At 36.0% G+C, this 22005-nt stretch overlaps 1 protein-coding gene across 1 annotated transcript in view; it reads left to right on the forward strand.

The window, feature by feature from the left end:
- Positions 1 to 22005, forward strand: part of DPYD (dihydropyrimidine dehydrogenase) — a 961456-nt gene that overhangs the window by 819910 nt on the left and 119541 nt on the right. The window contains 1 exon segment of the mRNA XM_077120172.1: positions 13298 to 13477. Coding sequence (XP_076976287.1) covers positions 13298 to 13477 — 180 coding nt within the window.

The raw sequence follows: 22005 nt of genomic DNA on the forward strand, positions 1-22005 counted from the left end.
AAAGCACCATTCAAGTATAGCAGAGGTCTTTCCAGTTTTAGTCATAAACCTTTAAGTGGGTCATCCAAATATTAAGATCCTAATTTTTTTAAATCTGTGGACTTTTGTCATTCGCAGTTAATAAATTTGGAGTCACTTGCAAAAATGTGCTTCTTTTTATGAAAATCATAAATATGTGCTTATTTAGTTACATAAGGCTTATCAAATTTAAAATTTTGAAATACATGGAAATGAGGCAGAGGTCAGAAGATCTGAGTCCTGCTGTTGTCTCTACTACATATTGCTCTTATGCATAAGACCTTCAATGTTTAATTTTACTTCCCCCATTTACTAAACTGTTAACAGCACCTTCTCTGCCTACTTCTAAGAATTATTGCATGGACTAAGTAAGACGACATTTGAGAGACAATGCTATAGGAGAGTTTCAAACCCAGTGGGAATCAAGAGACCAGCATTGCCTCCAGCTAGTGGTGAGATCATGAACAGATCAATTAACCTTCCTGGACTCCTAATCTATAAAATAAGGAGGCTGATCTGAAATATGTCTAAGTTCTCTTTGTGTATAACAGTCTTTGGTCTTATTTGTCAGCATGCTTTGAAAAGTGTAAGTCACTACATAAATATTTCTGACTTTTTTGACAGCATGCTTTGAAAACTATAAAGCACTACGTTAAACACTGCTGATTTTTTACATAGTTTAAACAGCTTAACTTTTAATCAAAATAAAACCATAAGGGAGGATCATATAATCAATTTCTTTTTCTGATAAATCTTTAGGAATTGGATGGATAATCTTTCTTACACTGTATTTCACACATGGGCCATGAGAAGAGTCTTAAACACCTTCCAGCTACAAAGGATCTGTTATTAGTGTAATTTTGGATGAGATGGCCATTGAAAAATTTTATTTTTGCTTAATGTAGATACTCTGTGTGCCATCTGAAACTATTATGTACTACAGAAAAGCCATGTTTTAATCCTGATCCAATCTTGTGGGGCCAGATCTATTATTTAGGGCAGAAACCTTTGATTAGATTGCTTGAATGGAGATTGACCCACTCAATTGTGGGTGTGACCTTTTGGTTAGATTGCTTCCACAGAGATGTGACACACCCAATTGATTAGATGGAAATAACTCACCCATTCAAAGTGGGTCTTGGTTAGTTTAAAAGGGGAAGCATTTTGGAGAAAGCTCAGGTGTAGATGCAGACATAGACATCTGGAAATGCAGAAGCCTGCCCCAGCAGATGCCGAGGGAGCTGAGGGAGCTGACAGAAGCTGAACAGAAACCAGAGCCAACACAGAGGCACACATTTGGAGATGCTAGGAGTGCCAGCAGAGAGAACAGATGTCTACTCATGGATGTTTGTAGGTGTGCCTTCTCATGAAGACAAGCCAGAACAAAGAATTGTGACCCGGAGAGCTAAGTGAAGGCCTGCACAAACTTAGAGAGTGCCACTAGCATCAGAACTAGAAGCAACAGAATCAGGAATAATGACCAGCAGGTGTCAGCCACGTGCCTTCCCAGATGGGCTTTCTTGAGTCAAGATATCTCTCTCTGGATGCCTTAGTTTGGACATTTTTATGCTTCAGAACTATAAACTTGTAACTTAATAAATTTCTTTTTTAAAAGCCATTCCACTTCTGGCATATTGTATTCTGGCAGCATTTAACAAACCAATACACTCTGCAATATTGCTTTTACTAGTGAATTTACAGAAACTAGACTGCTCTTAAATTGTAAGCATATATTTGACTTGGAATAAATAGCCTCCGGAGGTACACATTTCTAAGACCTGGAGTTTAGTTTGTCTCCCTATGCTAAGAAATGAAAAAGAAGTAATTATAATCATGGATTCATCTGAGTTGTAGCTAATAGATTAAGATCTTCCATTAACACTTGTCACAAGAGAATCACAGAATCAGAAATTTGGTTTGAGGTAGTGCTGTCCCCCCAAAGCATCTTTGAAACTAGCAAAAATTGGCAGAGTCATCTTCCTCAAAACTTCACAAAACAGTTAAAGCATTGCAGTAACTGGGTGAGTGCCTAATAATGAAAACGAAACCTTAAAAATAGTATGCGAAGCTCCTAGTGTCTTTGCTGGTGCCTCCCCCTCAGCATCTCCAGTTTGGTGTCGAGCTGGCCTGCATTCCCATTGTGGGTCTCTGGCTCTATTCTGGTGGGATCTGAGTAACATGTGTGTGCATACTGAGGTGCCTGTATGGTGGGGAAAATCTATCAGACAGCAACCTGAAAGACTGAAACTTCTCTGGCTCGTGTTCCCAGAATTTATCCTGCAGGCAGAACAGTTTGCAAACAGCTAAAGTAGTTCAGGAAACAATTAACTCTAAATGGCCTGGGATAAAAGATTACCCTCTTCCCAGCTAGGTGGGGGAGAAGTCTATTGAGTAGAGAGTAGAGTAAAGAAAGTCTATTTCATAGAGAGTAGAGGAGGTATTCAAATACCTATAAATAGGGGAATTGCTAAAGCCTCTTGCAAGCACAAGCCAAGGACAAGATACAAGCTCAGAAATGACAAAGAAGACCCTACACTTCACATTTGCCTAGGCCTGATCTTCCAGAGAGGAGAACTAAACTCTGGAGGACATCACCAAGCAACATAGAGACAATTTGCAAAGACTGTGAAAGGTGATTTTTGCATTTGTTTGTTTATTTTTGTTAACTCTTGGCACTCAAGGAAATCTCTGTTATATCAGTTACTGTATCAAAACTTAAGGGCAGTTTAGGAACTAAATCTCAAGAGCTAACACTTCACAATATTAAAACATACAGTGTGCAATAAATGATTACAAGATAAAAAAAGAAGAAACAGAAAATAATGGTCTATTCTATGGAAGAACATAAAAATGTAGAAACTTATCAATAAAGAACAACAGATTTTGGACATACCAAGGACTTTGCAAATGATCTTCAATGTGCTCAAAGAGATAAAGTAAAATACAGGAATAGAAGTAAAGATATCAAGAAAACAATGAATAGACAATATGAGAATCTCAGTAAAGAGACATATATTTTAAATAGGAACCAAACAAATTCTGTAGAAGACTACAATAATTGAAATGAAAGATTCCTTAGAAGGTTTCAACAGCAGAGTGGAACTGACAGAAGGAAGAACCAATGATCTCAAAGACAAGTCAATTGAAATTACTCCAGATGGTGAGTAAAAAGAAAAATGAGTGACAAAAAGGGAACAGATCCTAAGAGACACGTAGGACACCACCAAGCATACCAATATATGCAATTTGGAAGTGGTGCAGGAGAAGAAGGAGACAATGGGTATATTAGTTAGGGTTCTCTAGAGAAACAGAATCAACAGGGAACACTCACAGATGTAAAATTTATAAAAGTGTCTCACATGACCGCAGGAACGCAGAGTTCAAAATCTGCAGGGCAGGCTGTGAAGCCGACGATTCCGATGGAGGGTCTGGATGAACTCCACAGGAGAGGCTCACCAGCCGAAACAGGAAGAACCTGTCTCTTCTGAATCCTCCTTATAAGGCTTCCAGTGATTAGATTAAGCATCACTCATTGCAGAAGATATTCCCCTTGGCTGATTACAAATGGAATCAGAGCGTGGATGCAGCTGACATGATCATGATTTAATTCTATGAAATGTCCTCATCGCAACAGACAAGCCAGCACTTTCCCAGCCAAACAGGTGATACCTTGGCCAAGTTGACACATGAAACTGACCATGCAATGGGGAAGAAGGAATATTAAAAAAATGATAATGGCAAAAGCCCTCCAAACCTAATGAAAGACATGTATATGCACATTCAAAAATCCCAACAAACCCCAAACAGAATAAATGCACAGAGAACCATGCCCAGACATGTACTGGTCATACCGTCAAATTTCAGGTACAAAGAGAGAGTTCTGAAAGCTGTAAGACAAAAGCACCATGTTTGTACAAAGAGGTCCCCAAAAGAATAAGTGCAGAGTTTTGATAAGCAGCCGTGGAGATAAGAAGGCAGTGAAACAAAATGTTTACAGTACTGAAAGAAAAAAATTGCCAGAAAGACTTTATATCCAGTGAGACCATCTTTCAAAAATGAGGGTCAGATTAAGACATTCATAGATAAATAAAAGCTGACTAGCCCTGCAAATAAAACTTAAGGGAGTCCTTCAGACTGGAAGGATGGTCACTAGACAGTGGACTGAAGTGGGATAAAGAACTAAAGACCACTGTTAAAGGCAATCATGTGGAGGCTAATCAAGGCCAATACTGTTGTATTGTATTTTTTGGTACATCACTTCACTTTCTGCTGATCACAGGTTCTAGAATGCAAATCTATAAAATCTAATGCTAAATCTATGGTTTTATACATATGATGCTTAAAGATATAATTTGTAACAAGTACAACAAAAAGGTGTGGGACAGAGGCATAAGGAACAGTATCTGTGAATGCTATTAAAGATGTTTGTATCAAAAAAAAAAGACATGACTGCTATATATTTAGAATGCTAAATTTAAGGCACATCATGACCACAAAGAAAATAATGAAAGATATATACAGAAATAAATGCAAAGGGACTAAAAATGTATAATACAAGAAATCAAATAAATATTAAAGGAGGATTTAGTTGGAGAATTGAGGAACATAAAAGGTCTAAGACTTACAAAGACAAAGTAGTGAAATATCAGAAGAAAGTCCTGCATTATTTAAATTTAAATGTACTAAGTCTTCAGTCAAAAGGCTGAGATTGGCAGAATGGATAGAAAACATGACCGAACTATATGCTGTTTACAAGAAACTTAACTTAAATTCAAAGACACAAGTGAATGCATGGAAAAAATATTCCATGCAAATAGCAATCAAAAGAGAGCTAGGGTAGCTAGGCAAATAAACATAACAAAGAAAATAAAACTACAGATCAATATTCTTTATGAATATTCTTTATGAATATTGATGCAAACATTCTCAACAAAATGCAAATAAACCAAATCCAACAATGCTTCAAAAGAATTATACATACACCTTGATCAAATGCAATTCATCCCAGGTATTCAAGGCTGATTCAACATTAGAAAATCAATTAACTTAATACACCCCAATAATAGACAATGGAAAAAATAACATGATCATCTCAATTAAGGCAGAAAGGCATATGACAAAATCCAACACCCTTCTTGATAAAAATACTCAGAAAACTAGGGATCATTTTCTCAACATGATAAAGGACATCTATGAAAGATCCACAGGTATTGTCAGACTCAGTGGTGAAAAGCTGAAAGCTTTCCATCTAAGATCAGGAATAAGACGAGGATGTCCACCATCACCATGTTTATACATCATTGTTCTGGGAGTTCTAGCTAGAGAAATTAGGCAAGAGAATGAAATAATAGGCATCCAAATTGGAAAGGAAGGAGAAAACTTTCCTTATTTGCAGATGTTGTGATCTTACATGTAGAAGATCTTGTAAAATCCACAAGAAATATACTAGAGTTAGTAAACAAATTCAGCAAAGTGAGAGGTACAAGATCAATATGAATTATCAGTATGTTTCTGCACACTAGTAATGAACAATATGAAGAGGAAATCAAGAAAAATTTCTATTTATGAAAGCAACTAAAGCAATCAAACATCCAAGAATAAATTTACCATAGATGTAAAGGATTTATAAATTGAAAACTATAAAGCATTGCAAAAAGAAAGCATAGAAAACTTAAATAAATAGAAAGTTATTCTGTGTTCATGTGTCGGAAGACTAAATATCATTAAGGTGTCAATTCTACCCAAAACAATTTACAAATTTTATGCACTCTCTATCAAAATTTATCAAATTTATATGAAAGATTAAAGGGCCCAACACCCAAAAACATCTTGAAAAAAATGAAATAAGTTGGAGATCTCACAGGTCTCAATTTTAGAACTTATTAGAAAGCTGCAGCAATCAAAATAACATGATACTGGCACAATGACATACACATAGACCAATGGACTTGAATCAAGAGTTCAGAAACCAACCCTCACATCTGTGGTTAACTGGTTTTTTTTAAGGGTGGGAAAGTCAACTCAGTTGGGAAAAAAAATAGTCTCTTCAACAAACGTTGCTGGAAAAACTGGATATCCATATACAAAATAATGAATTTGATCCCCTACCTTATACCATATACAAAAAATGAACTCAAATTGCATCCCAAACCTAAATACAAAAGCCAGAACTATTAAACTCCTAGAAAGGAACATAGGAATGCCTCTTCTCCTTGTGTTAGGCAATGGTTTCTTAAACTTTACACCAAAGCATGAGTAAGAACACAAAAAATAGATTAATTGGGCTTATAAAAATTAAAGAACTTTAACTTGAAAGTTAAAAAACAACCTAAAGAATGGAAGAAAATATTTGGAAACCTCATATCTGAAAAGGGTTTAATATTCAGAATATATAAAGAAATCTTACAACTCAACAACAAAAAAAGATAATTGGCAAAAGACAGAATTTCTTCAAAGAAGGTGTGCAAGTAACTAGAAAGCACATGAAAAGATGGTCAACATCATTAGCCATCATGGAAATGCGAAACCACAATGAAATACTATTTCATACCCACTAGAATGACTACCATTTTATAAAAGTGGAAAACAACCAGTTTTTGAAAGGATGTAGAGATATAGAAATACTCATTCATTGTTGGTGCGAATGTAAAGCCATTGTGGAAAACAGTTTGGTGGTTCCTCAGAAAGTTAAGTATGCCATATAACCTGGTAATCCCATTTCTAGGTATATACCCAAAAGAGTTGAAATCAAGGACTCTAATAGATTTTCATAGGTTGCCAGAAGATGGGAGCGACCAAAGTATCCATCAACCAATGAATGGAGAAGCAACATGTGGTATATAAAAGCAAAGGAATGTTACTCAGCCATAATGAAGGAGTATAGTTCTGACACAGATGAATGTTGAAGATATCATGTTGTGTGAAATAAACCTACACACAAAAGGACAAATATCCTGTAATCTCACTGATACAACATAACTAGAATAAGCAAATTCATAGAGTCAGGAGCTAGAGTACAAATTACCAGGGACCAAGGTGGGGTAAGAATGAGGAGTTAGTGCTTAATTGTGGCATAAGGGAAGGATTTTGGCAGTGGGTAGTAATTTTCATGGCATGACCTTGTAAATGTGATTAATTTACATTTGCATTAATCACATTTACAATGTGATTCACATTGTATATCTGAATGTGGTTAAAAGGGGAAATTTTAGTTTGTGTATATGTTCCTAGAATAAAAATTAAAATAAAAACTGTAGGACTGTACAGCACAAAAGTGAACCCTAATGTAAACTGTGGACTGTATTTAGTAATATAATTATAATATTAGTTCACCAGTTCTAACATAGACACGACACATACAAAGTGTTTATAATAGGAAAAACTATGTTTGTGAGGTGGGTACAGGAACTCTGTATTTTCTGAATTATTTTTCTGTAAATCTACAACTTCTTTAGTAGAAATGATTTAAAAAAAACCTTATAATTTAAAAACTATCATTTGATAAATGTATTGCTCTATTTCTCACATGCCAGATCCAAGGTGTTCTGCTTCTATAGAACGTTTGCCAAATTATTTACATGTGATTCTTATTTTTAATTACAATTTCAATTTTATTTGATAGCATCTTGGTGAGTTATCGTCTACATTTCAGAGGAAATTGGCTTTTTCTTTACAGGCAGAATTTTGCATTTTGACCTCTTCTTGGCACTTAGAATTCCAGATTATCTGATAATACCTGGTAAGATTTAGTAAGATTCTGTCTGTCTGAGCCGAATAAATTTCACGGCACTTTCACCTACATGATGTATTTTAATTCTCACAAGCAATAAATTAGATGTTATCATCCAACTGTAGAATGTTGGGAGGGGAATGAGGGGACTGGAGAGGTGAGTGGCTAGTCCTAGTTTGCACAGCTGCTGAATGGCACATCTGGATCTAAACACAAGTCTTTCTAGGAACGAGTCTTCTGATGACAAGAACAAAGTCCTTTTTTATATCATTATTTAATGCAAATAAAAATAAGGTCAGTGACTTTCTTTGGTTGTGTTAGTGAAAAACAGTTTTGTTTTGTTTTTAAATTATGACCTGCCGAATTCATGTACTGCTGATTTATTCAAATTGTAAAATTTATTTTTAGAGCCAACCCAAGTACTTGTTCTTATTTTAAGCCCTTAAATATGTTGCCTTTTAGTTTCATATATGCTAAATCTTTAAACTCCATTATTAAGTAAGTTACTCATGATTATGCAGCTAATATATGGCCTGGACCCAGTTTTACCTGCCTTACACGGATGCCCTTAACCACTAAATTATACAGAACTTGATATAGTATAAAATCCACTAGATGCAACGTTAGAAAATAGAACTTCAAGTCCCGGCTCTTTTCTTTTTTAAAGGAAGACTATTATCCTCTCTTCTTCCTAATTCATGGATTTATTCTCAGTATTGAAAGAAATAATATATGTAAAGATGATTTTGAAAATGTAAATCATCATAAATAGGCAATTTACGATTAATGTGGTTAATCTCTTGTAATGATAAATAATGAGAAAGGAACAGCACCCCACAGCCTTCTGTTACCTCCCAGGGATTTGTGCAGTGGCCTAGCATAGACAGGCTTCGAATAAATGTGTCTCCACCTAAAGTGGAAAATTCAGGGCACTGTGTCAGACCTCTGGGGGAGACTATTCAGTGGCAGTGGGATCTTTATGGCACACCTCAAATCATGCTACACAGGAGGCCACCCCCTACTCACCTCCTGCATCGGGCCAATCCTGCTGAGAATCCAAGGGCCCCTATTTAAAACAGCTCACTATAGGGATATTCACACTTATAGAAATAATTAATAGTGGCAATGATCCTTATAATGGTACCTGCTGCCCTGCTGCGAAAAAGATAAACCAGCCTTCCCCAAAAAGAATTTACAGATTATACTAAGCAAACATGTTAACAGCTATTAAGAGTCCTAATCTGAGCTGTTAAACAAACAATTAAGAGATGTCATATAAAATACACCCATTTAGGAAGAAAGGCTATATGTCTGGAGTTTTAAAAAGAACCATTTACCTTTGAGATGGAGATAAAGCCCTCAATGGAGTGTCGAGATGAGGCAACAAGGCACCTTTCCGTGCAGTTCCATTTTCTGAGCATCAAACCTCAAGTAAAAAGCTCTGGTTCCCAGAGGTGCGTTGGCATGTTAAGATATATATTTTAAGTCTTATAACTATTTCGTCAGAAAATTGCTCTTATCTCTTCACACATGGCTTATAATAACTAGTGTTTTTTTAAGGGCCACAAAAAAACGTTTATATGATCTAATAATAGTGAAAATGAAGGAGAAATTGTTTAGAAGAAATTTACTTTGCAGACAATAACGGGTGCGGTTCACCCCTACCAGTGCTTGCATCTTGCTGCTCGGATTGTGGTCCAGTAACAGCAGCGTCTGGAATCTTATCACAAACACAGGAGGCTGGGCTCCAGTCCAAACCTCCCAAGTCAGAACCTGTATTTCGATAAGATCCCCAGATAATTCATATGTATATTAAAATTTTGGAAGAAAATATCAATATACAAAGATTCTACTATCAGAAATTCTATCAGGATAACTGATAGGTTTGAACTGTTTAGAAGACAGAAGTCAACTGCCTCTCTTCAGAAGGTCCATAAATGGTGTGACATTTGCTATGTCATTAAGCGGATTTTAAGTGGCCGCCCCCAGCACGCACCAGTGGCTTCGGGATCTCCAGCATAGCACAGCACCTCAGCCTTTGGTCCGTTGCCATTTTGAAGTCTCTTTTCTCTCTTCAGGTTTTTATGTCCCCTACACATACTCCATACACCTCCCAATTATGGGAACACTAGCACTGTAGAATGAAGAGAGTAGAAGAGGCTGGGAAAGATGGAGTCTTCTTCATTTTAAGCCCTGCCAGGTTCCTCTATACTCAAAATGCACAAGCTTAACGTCTGCATTTTGATCACTCCAGCACCCCTTGGCAGAGACAACCATATACAAATTGTGTCATGTTTTGGGGTTAAAAGATATGATTGCGTTGGTATCTTCTCACAGGAAAAATCAGGCATGGCTGGGGATTAAACTTTCCTATTTGTCTCTTGCGAAGTATTTCCATATTCCTTCAAGCAGCAGGTTTGGTGAACAGCCGTGAACATCCCATCAAGTACATGACATGATTTTCAAAATCTGATTTCTTATGTTAATGGTGAACTATTTTAAGACAATAGTAAAAATATATCCATAAGCATATACTACAAAAAGTAGAATCTCACAGTGAACAAAAAGGATTAAGTAAAACATCAGTTGACTTTTACAGTTTAAAAAAAAAAATCCTGTGGAGGAAATTATAATGATGTGCTTTATAATTGTTCTGGGGAAAAAAATCAACTCTAAGGGAGTTATAACGGGCCTAATTAATGCTGAGGTTGCTCCTCCTGAGAAATAGATTTTTAATCTCGTATAAGTGGTCGTCGTAGGAAATGTTCTTGTTTGTACTTAGTAGCTGTTCCATGCTCTTTACTGCACGGTAGTAACAGATAGCACTTCAAAATGGGAAATAAAGGTTTCTTTTGTTTCTGGTTTTGTTTTTGGTTCATCGTTATCATTCTTGTACTATACAAGCAAGAAGGCAAATAAAACAAGAGAAAAATAATTTTCAACTAGAAATATGAATTTTCAAGCAATGGTTCTATCTGGGTTGAAGATAATGCAATCATTTTTAAACAAATGTGCTGGTACGGAATGATGGAAGGAACAATAATTTTAATTACCTTAAAACAGTTTTTCCTTTTGTCACTATCTATATCTTAGTCACAGTCGACTTCCTGGTCATGAATCCTGGCACCAACACTTTAGACCCATGTGACCTGGAGTCAGTCATTTAACTTCCCCAGACTCAGTTTATCCTCATCTATAAAAAGAATTAAAAATTAAGCCTACCTCTTAGAGTTATTTCAAAGACTAAATAAGATTTTTTTTTGCATGGGCAGGCACCGGGAAGTGAACCGGGTCTCTGGCATGGCAGGCAAGAACTCTGCCACTGAGTCATTGTGGCCCACCCAAGATATTATATTTTTAAAAAGCATTTTACAAAATGTCTGACCCATAATTCAAATCATGTTAAATATTACAATATTTTATTTTATTTTATTTTTTTGGTGCGTGGTCCGGGAATCGAACCCGGGTCTCCTGCATGGAAAGCAAGCATTCTACCACTGAACCACCTGTGCACCCTTCAATGGTTTATTTTTATCACACCACTATTCATAGGAGAACCAATTTTGACAGACGCTTAATACATGGTATTCATTCTGTCTTATTCTGGAATTTTAAATTGTTTCATCCCTCTAAAATGTAGATTTTTTCCATCCTTTAAAAAATAAAAACATAAAACTCACCCTACTTATACCCTTAGCTCTTTTCTTCATCTAGCAGAAGTCAAACTTCTTGCAAAAACAGCCTGTCACCATGTCTTAAATCCTCATCCCTCATCCATTCCTCAGTCCATTACAGAGCAGCATCCTTGTAGCAGAGGTTCTCCCCTGTAAATGCAAAAGTTGGCCAGTGTCTCTCTGGTTGCTAAGTCCAATGATTGCTTTTCAGCTCTGATGGTGCTGACATTCCCCAAATTCCACACTTGGCTGTCTATTACACACACATCATGGAATCACTACCAAATATATGTCTTCTGTCCTGTCTTTCTCTATATCAATTTCCCATTCCCCATTCAGTAACCTCATAGTGTGTTTTCAATAAATCTTTCAATTAATGTTTATTGAGCAACAACTAGGTATTGGGTAGTATGCTAATCATGAGGATGACAATAAAATTTATTTATTTTCAGGTATTCCTTCATTTTTATTTGCTTATGATGTGATTTTTCTATATTGGTTGTCATTGTCAGGAAGCCTGATATATACTTGGTATTCGAAGTCTAGGAAAACGGAAAACAAATGAGTTTTGCTTTGCCTAGTCTTACTCAGTGCTTCTTTGGATGAACTGAGAAGATGGATAAGGAAGGGATGTTGAATTCCATATTGTAAATTTTGAATTTGAAGTGCTGTTATGTCATCTGAGGAAAGATGTGTGCTAGCAAATGTAAAGATGGCTCTGGAGTCTGTATGTGGTATCAGAATAAGAAAAGTATCTTTGGAAGTAATCAATATAGAAATTCACATTCTTTAATCTCTAATTTAAATTCAAATTATAATCACAGAATCCTAAGTATATTTTATTGGAAGAATATTAATTTATCTGATTTGATATACCTTAACTCTAGAACAATTTTATCTTTGTTTTCTGACAGTCCCTCCAATTCAGAAGTCTCTTCAACATTATCCCCAAATTATTCGTTCATTCAATATGTATTTATGAGGGCAGAATAAGTGATTAACCCCGGGGATACTTTGGTGACCAAGGTAGATGCAGGTTCTGCCCTCCCAAAGCTTCTGTCTCACTGGGGAGAAGAACATCAATCAAATGATCATAGATCATTTGATCACAGGTAAAAGAGGTACGAGTAGAAGGAGGTCGTGACCTACTTGAGTTCGGGGAGGGCTCCCTGAAGAAGTCGTCTGAGAATCGGTGTTAGTTTGCCAGTTACAGAGGGCAAAGGCCATCCAGGCAGGAAGAAGGACACGTGAAAAGGTCCTAAGGAAGAAAGAAACTTGGAAAATTTGAGGAAAAGAAGAAAGTCCTGAGTGCCTGGCGCACAGGGAACCAAAAGGAGAAATAGCAGATGAGGTCGAGAAGGTAGACAGGAGTAGGCAATGGTTGAGTTAACTGACTGAGCCACACCCCAGCCACAGTTTGGCTGCCACAGGGTGAAGGTGGGGGGGACAAAAATGACCTGGAGGCAGCACAGCTCAACAGAGGGAAGATGAAGGAGGTAAAAATGTCTTGTCTTGTCCCAAATCCAACTCCTAGAAAATGCAACCTGTTGGATCTAATTTTTAACAGCCATATTGCTGTCTAATCATCATGGAATCAACGGCACATATTTAAAATATAGAATTTGACAGATTCTGAAATATATACACATCACCACGTCAGGTTAATAAAAATACCCATCACCCCCAAAAAGTGTCCTCGTGCCCCTTTTGAAATCTCTCTCTCCACCACTCCCATCTCCAGAAAAGGATTGATCTGTCATACTTAGACCCATTTGGTGACATGTAAAATAAACATTTGTTGAATAAATGAAAAGTGAAACCAGTTGGAGAATTAGTTCTTCGTCTTATGTTTGCTTGGTTGCTCCATCTTCTCTAGGTATGCAGTGCTGTTCAAAATCAGGATTTCACTGTGATTGAAGACTACTGCACTGGCCTCAGAGCCCTGCTTTACCTGAAAAGCCTTGAAGGATTACGAGACTGGGATGGGCAGAGTCCAGCTATTGTGCGTCACCAGAAAGGGAAACCAGTTCCGTGTATTGCTGAACTCACAGGGAAGGTATGTGTGCCCCCTGCCCCATGTTGGCCTTTAGAACTGTGAGTTGTTATTTCAGATATTGTTTGCCCTCCCACAATGCTCACTTGCAGAGAAACACAGTGCCTGTTGGATGTGATTTCTACAGGAGAATCATTCTGAAGGAGGCTTGATTACAGTTATACGATGGGCCTGCGAGTTACATTTTTATAAAACCAATATAACACCAGGTCATAAAAAAGAAAAAGATTGAAGTTTGTAATGTAAAGTGCCTCCAAATTCTTGCTTACTGTGCTGATGACTGGCATTCTTTTCAGTGGGAGGCTGGAGATTTCTTTATTCTCTGAAAGCTCTGGAAATTATAACATTACCTTTCTGTTTTCAAGACAATCAAATCACTGGAGTCCTGAATAATATGATGATGTTTAAAAAAAAATTAAATTCTAATCAGTATCTTTTGTAACTGCTTTTGCTATGTGGTTAAACCTAGGCTCAAAAGGTTATGTCCCAACTTTCTCACTAACTGCTATTTTCTAAGAAATGTACACTACATTTACATTTTGTACAATACAGTGATTTTTAGCAACCTCTTTCTAAAACAACTTTCAGCATTTGCCTTTGTATTTCCTTTGTATTATTCTAAATAGACAACCATTGTCAAAAGACATTTCTTGAGTCCTGAACGAGGGGAGGAAAAATTATAATTTTTAGCCTTTTCAGCTTGTCACTACATCAATAATTAACTTTAAAAAAAAAAAAGAGAGGCAGTATAAAAAGATTCTTTAAGGAAGCATTTAATAATTCAAATGAAGCTTAACTTGAAACAGGTCACATGAAAAGAATGGGAAACAAAAACCCTGGGTACTCTGCCTTGGATAGATTGGTTAGGGACTCAGAAAGAACAAGAGAAACACCGTAAAACTGACTTATAGTTGACTAGTTTTAGTGGGAAGCATCACTGTCCCTTTCCTAACAGATAGCCAAAAAATAAAAGCTTCTTGAAGAATAACGTGTATGACTACAAGTCCAGTAATGAAAAACAAAAGGGGGAAAGGAATGAAATCTTAGAGTGTATGTTCCAGGAAAAATATCATGATGAATGACTCCATGAGTGGCAATCAAACAGAAAGGCTGGGTGACATTAATATTTATAATATTGTAATTAGCAAGACTGTGCCTAAGCAGCATTATTAGTGAAACTAATCATATTAGCATACACTGAGTCTGCAGAATACAGTGAGTGTTCTTGCCTTTATCAATGACTATCAATAGCCTAAGGTTTTGCATAACTAAAAAATTTCCCAAATGACTTTATACTCATTCAATGTAAATATCTCGAGGGCATTGGTTTTGATATGATAATGTATGAACATTTATAAAGGCATTGTCTCAAATTTGGGTGGGGATCTTATGAACTGAAATGGAAATAGTTGTATTGCACTGTTCCATTTTGTCTTCAAAAGACTTTCACAACCATTTCAAAACTTACCTACGAAAAAAAAAACCTTATATTCAAATAGAATATGGAAATGATGGGGACAACTTGCTTCAATGACATAAACGGAAATTGATTTTCTGATATTGTGAATTCGGGTTCAGATTTTCTATACTTTGGTTTGTGTGGTGAAACCAGTCTTCATCAAAACCATAGGTGTAATTTTCAGCATTATGCTTTAAAAAAAAAAAAAAAAGATTCTGCCTATGTGATTATATTAGTGATTCATTTCTCAGCACTAAGTTCGGGAATGAGCAGATGGTCTGGTAATAGATTTGTGCTCCTGGATTCTCTAGTGCGGGCTGACATGACTAAAACAATAGACGAATATTCCTTTCATGTTAATATCCCTAATACTGAATCAATGCACTGTGGACCCAGGTACAGGTGGCTTCCTAATTATTTCTTCTTAGTGTTGTGTGCGTATGTGTGAGTGTGTGTGGGTGTGTCTGAAAGCAACTCACATTATGCTCTCATTAGCTAAAGAATAGGGTAGGTCTCCCTACAGTGCTTTCTTGCTATAGGGAAAATGAGAAGACAGTCACCCTTTTCAGAAAAGCTCTATAGAAGTGGCTGGCTTCTTTAGACAGGACATATTTGTTTGGAAAGGACAATTGTTAGTCTACTTAATCTTTTACTCATAGGTCAGGCTAGAATAAATTAGAGTAGATATTTAGAAGAAACCAATTACAATGCAATGTTTGAACATGGAGAGAAAATGAGACTTGGGATGTGGAAACAAAGAGTTGGTCAATTACTTGTGTTATCTTTTAACTAAGTAGTATATTTAATATACTCTCCCTAATGTTTACCTCACTTATCAATTGATTGGATTTTCCAAGCAATGTTTCCTTAGGTGGCTTTGAAAGGACAAGAAAATCTAGCACCTGTAGTTTGTTCTGGTCTAATGATGTAAGTAGGTGAAATCTGCACTTACAAGAGTGAGAGCAGATCCCCTATAGAAAGACCAATCATCAGCTTTGTCATACCATAGACAGCTGTCGTTCTTGAACTTACTTAAGAACCATGTGGCATGCTTGTTAAAAATGTAGATTCCCAGGCTCTATCCCTAGAGCATGGGGATTAAATGAGACTTGGGATGTGGAAATGAAGAGTTGGTCAATTACTTGTGTTATCTTTTAACTAATATTTAATATACTCTCCCTAATTCAGTGGGTCCTGATTCAGTAGGTCAGTGGTAGGTTCTGGAATCTGCATTTTTAGGTCCCTCTGATGCAGGAATCCTGAGAGCACATTGCTGAAAGCAATGAAGAGACTAGCAGTAGAAAAGTCAGAAATTGAGAAGTTAACAGGAATCAGGACAACAAAACTCCACTTTATGGAAAACACAAGCATTGGGAGATTTTGAGCTGGAAGAGTAATAGAAAAATCCAAGAGGCTTGATAGGAGGGCCAGAGAAGCATCACATTGGGTTCTGAATGACCAGAGGTTCAAAATATCCAAAGAGGAACCAGGGGCAGGGAATTAGTAGGTTATTTGGGTCAAAAGCATAAAAACAAAAAGAATTAGTGAAGACAGAGACATTTTGCTATCAAAGATATGATACCCAAAGTCTGCATAGTCAGTCAGTTATAAGGAAACCCAGTAGGATAAGGAGGTAGACGGGTATTCACTGTATCATCAGAAAGGAATGGCTCTCATAGCAAAAAAAATCTGCTATTTTCAACTCAGTTACCTTAATTCCCCTTTCTTCCTGGTGAGAACTTCACATACAAATATGAAGTGAAATTAAATGATTACCTGCTGCACATGAGTTGCCATCCAGTAACTTGCCAGCAGTTACTAGCAGATTTGAGAGTAAGGGCATCAGGTTTATGTTATGCTTCATTACTCACTAGCTAGACAAATTTGGACAAGTTATTTAATCTCTCTAAACCTGCTTCTAAAACTGTAAAAATGAAAATAATCAGAGTACCCATCCACAATTCCTCATCAACAATCTTGAAATAAAAAAAACAAAACAAAACGCATAACTCCTTTGATAGCAAACCTGGCCTAAACTGATTTGAGGCTATAATCTATATTTATTCCTCTTAAAGCGAACATTTAAATGTTGACTGCAGAGAAAGTAATGCATTTAATTGCAAGGCACTACCTTATATTTTGCTGGGGGTGTTATAAAAAATGTGGTATTTGTACCATTTCACTTTTCTAAAACTGAAAAAAAAATTTCTGATTCTGAAATATTTTCAAAGATTTTAGATAAGGATTATAAGGAATACCCAAATGAGAAAATAACTGCAAAAATATCTTAATCCAGAAATTCAACAATAGAGTCAAAGTGATGTTGTGAAATCAGTGATATTAAAAATAAAATATTAGTATTTGGCTTTTTTTGTTTGGGGAAATAAGAATTGTTTTGAAGTTATTTGCTTGGTGAAACATGAAAGAAATAGAACACACCAATATTGGATTAGACGATTTTGCTATTACAAAAGCATGGAGGTTGTCTTCGCAGCACTCCTAAACAAAAGCCTGTGAAACGGAAAAAGTATAAGCCAAAAAATAATTATTGCTAGGGTCTATGTGCATTTTCACATACTGTTCCCTGTAGCTGGATTATCTTTCTAGTTCATCTAAAAGAAATTCTCAAGCATCACCTGCTCTTTGAATTAATGTCTGACCTCTAAAACCAGAATTGATTTCTCCTTCCTTTCTTCAACTTCATCTGCAACAGGTATCACACAGCATTTGAATCATTATCTGTGCTTCCTCTTCCATATGGTAAGCTAATTTGCCATTCATCTTTGCATCCCAACTCCTTGGACACACTTTGGAACATAGTAAAGACTTATTATATGTTGGTTTAATAACTGAATGAATAAATAAGTCTTCTAACAACACAGCTAAGTGGTGGCATTTAGAATTACTAGTCCTTTCACTTATCAAGCCATAGTTTTCTCCATTACACTGGAAAAGAAACTAGTGTAAAAGGAAGAAAATAACTTTTGTATTGAAAGTCCCTCTTTGTATATGAATCAAATCTAGTAAAATAAGATGGGAAGAAACCACAGTGGAAAGAGTGAGGTAGGCAAATAAGAAAGAAACCTCTAGTCCTTCTTGACCTGGAAAATTTACATAGATTATAAACCAGTGCCTATCAGTGTCTACCATGTAGGAACAAATGTGATGCATGAATTGCTGAGTAAATATATTAACCAATTCATCATTCATTATAAGATCTTAGATGTCATGTCCTTTATGAAATCCTCTGTTACCCTCATCCTCTTCCTCCAGGAAAGTTGACTCACTCCTTTCTTGATTCTACTATGGTACTTTGTTCCTATAGTACCATAGTACCAAATGTGGTATTGCATTTACCACATATTTTATAGTTATGTGTCTTCTTTTCCATCACTGCAGCTCATCACAGGCACCTAGAAACCAGAGATCATGTCTTATTTATGTCTTTTTTCCAAGCACCTAGAAAAATGCTACATGTTTATGAAATTACATTGCAAAAGCTATCTGTGGTATTCTTATTTAGGAGGCATTCTCATTTGCTAGCTGCCAGAATGCAACACACTAGAGATGGATTGGCTTTTAATAAAAGGGGATTTATTTCGTTAGTTCTTCAGAGAAAAGGCAGCTAACTTTCAACTGAGGTTCTTTCTTATGTGGGAAGGCACAGGGTGATCTCTGCTGGCCTTCTCTCCAGGCCTCTGGGTTCCAACAACTTTCCCCGGGGTGATTCCTTTCTGCATCTCCAAAGCCTGGGCTGAGCTGCAAGTGCTGAGATGAGGTGTGCTGAGCTGCTTGGGCTGTGCTACATTATGCTCTCTCATTTAAGTATCAGCCAATTAAGTTAAACATCATCCATTGCAGCAGGCACACCTCCTAGCCGACTGCAGAGGTAATCAGCAACAGATGAGGTTCACATACCATTGGCTCATGTCCACAGCAATAGAACTAGGTGCCTTCACCTGGCCGAGTTGACAACTAAATCTAACTACCACAGGAGGAAAGAAGAAAGCCAATTTACAATTAAAATTCCAGCTATGCACTTTCAGGAATAGCAGTCCTTTTAGACGAAAACAGTAAACATGCCAAATTACTTTCAGTAGGTATTAAAACATGATGAAATACATATCAGTGATGTTAACAAGTGAACATAATCTGTGCTCATTAAAAAGCATTCATTAGGATGAAATCAGAAAAGCTGTCATGGTACTTGTATAGAATTCCAAAAACAAAGAGGGCTTTGTTTTGATGATAGAAACCAAACTTGGTGCATCCACACGGCCAGATGCACCATTCTTGTGATATTTTAGATCCAAAAGTAACATGATTTCATTAAACTACTGATATATGGTTATAGTCATTTTATATATAGTTGTTTAACTATTTGTTTCTAGCATGTTATCCAACACAGAGAAAAGAAAGTATCCAAAAGGAATATGTAATTTCAGCAGCATGACTATAAAAAAAAAAAGATCTGAAAATAGCAGTCTCCAAAGAGGAGAGTGATATTTCCTGTTTGTCACAACCTTAAAAGTTGTGTGTCTTCCATGCTATTTGTCCTCAAGTGGAGTTAACACGCTTTTTGTTTTTCCAAATTGAGATGGAATCTACAGAAAGAAAAAATGCATGGTTCTTAAATGAACCATTTGATGAGTTTTGACAAATGCATACTTCCATGAAACCTCCCCTCTATCAAGACAGAGACCATTTCCAACACCTCAGAAGATTGCCTCATGCGTATTCCTAGTGATTCCCCTACCATGAGCACCACCGGATGCAACCGCTATTCTGATTTCCATCACCATAAATTCATGTTTCCCATTCTTTAGCATAATATAAATGCGATCCCACAGAATTATGATTTTCTGTGTGGCTACTTCTGCTCAGCAGAATAATTTGGAAATTCATCCACATAGGGTATAATATTAGTCACTTTCCTCTTGGTCAAGAAGATACCATTTTGTGAATATACCACAATTTGCATACCCACTGCAAAATGTCTTTGGACATAAGAATTCTTTTTACATTTTAGATATTGTAAATAAATATGCTATAAGCATTCCTGCATAACTTTTTGTAGACATGCTTTCTTTCTTTTGGCTAATATGTAAGAGTGTAGTTTCTGCATTGTAAGGTATATGTATATTTAGCTTCCTAAGAAACTGTGAAACATTTCTAAAGTGATTGTATGAGTTTACACACCTACCAGCTGTAAAGGTGTGCTTTGGTCCTCTGCATTGTAGCCAATTTTTAGTATTCTCAGTCTTTCAAAATTTTACTCATTCTAATATGTATCCTTTAATTGTCTTGGTATAACGAAACTTTGTCAAGTTCACTTATTGATTTGTATATTTTTTATAGATTCTTTAGGATTTTTTTATATATACAATCTTATCATTTGTAAATGAAGACAATTTTAATTCTTCATCTCTTTGACTACTGATGAGGTTGAAAGTTATTCATGTACTTATTGTTGAAGGAATAAATTGTTTCTCTTAAGATCAAAAACAAGGCAAGAGGGCAGACAATGGTAACTCAGTGGCAGAGTTCTCACCTGCCCTGCCAGAGACCTGGGTTCAATTCCCAGTGCCTGCCATGCAAAAAAAAACAAGACAAGAATGTCCATTCTCCCCACTTCTATTCATTATTGTACTGGAGGTCCGAATCAGTACAATAAGGACAGAAAAAAGAAATAAAAGGCATCCAGATTGAAAGGGAAGAATTAAAATTGTCTTCATTTACAAATGATAAGATTGTATATATAAAAAAATCCTAAAGAAGCTATAAAAGCATATACAAATCAATAAGTGAACTTGGCAAAGTTTCATTATACCAAGACAATATACAAAAGTTGGTTGTATTTCTATGTGCGCAATTAGAACAATGAGGAATTGGAAAATTAAATACAAAAATACTATGTACATCTAAAAACCATAAACTACTTGTGAACAAATTAAAATATGTACAATACCCGCATACTGAAAACTGCAAAAGAGTGTTGAGAAAATTTTGAGAATAAAGTCAATGGAGACATGTGTTAGGAATAAATTCTCTCCAGATTGGTCTATAAATTTATTATGATCCCAATCAAGATTGCAACATGCCTTTTTGTAGAAGTTGACAGGCTGATTCCAAAATTTACATCAAAACTCAAAGGAGCTAGAATAACCAAAACACTCTTGAAAAAGAAGAAGAAAGTTGGAGGATTTGTACTACCTGCATTCAAGACTTTCTGTAAATCTACTGTAATCAAGCAAGTGTGTTTTGGTGTCAAGATAGACAAATCGATCAATGGAACAGAATAGAGAATCCAGAAATAGAACCACACGTATACCCTCAATTGATTTTTGACAAAGGTGCCAAAGCAATCCAATAGAGAAAGGAATGTACTTTCAACAAATTGTGCTGGAATTAATGGGTACCCATATGAAAAAAATAAAAAATCTTATACCTACCGCATGCCAGACATAAAAGTAATTTAAAATAGATCATAGATCTTAAAGTATAAGCTAAAACTATATAATTTTGGGATAAAACTTAGGTAAATATCTTCATTACCTCAGTGTAAGAAAAAATTTCTTAGGACACAAAAAGGACTAATCATAAAAGAAAAATAATTGATAAGTAGCACTCCATGAAAGTTTAAAACTTCTGCTCATCAAAAGGTAAAATTAAGAAAATGAAAACTCAATGGGAGAAAATATGCATATATCTGGCAAAGAATCTGTGAACAAAATCATTGAATATACTGATTTTAAAATGTAGACTGAAATATTTTGAAATAATTTAAACTTACTAATGAGTATATGAAATCGTACAATAATAAACCCATTGCAGTAGACCTGCTTTGCTCCTTTTTCTAAGGACCACTTGGGGAGATGAAAACTAGTTTCCTTCAAGTTTGTTTTATGGCCCTGTACTCCTAGTTTATATTTCTTCTCCCATTTCAGTTTTGCCCCTCCAGTTATTCTTCCTGAGGCTGCCGGATGGTCACATCATATTGTTAGAAAATTTCCAGATGACATTTCACATCTCTATCAGTTTCATGGATAATATTTGAAATAACAAGCATTAT

This window comes from Tamandua tetradactyla, chromosome 11, assembly GCF_023851605.1.
Source record: "Tamandua tetradactyla isolate mTamTet1 chromosome 11, mTamTet1.pri, whole genome shotgun sequence".
NCBI lineage: Eukaryota > Metazoa > Chordata > Mammalia > Pilosa > Myrmecophagidae > Tamandua > Tamandua tetradactyla.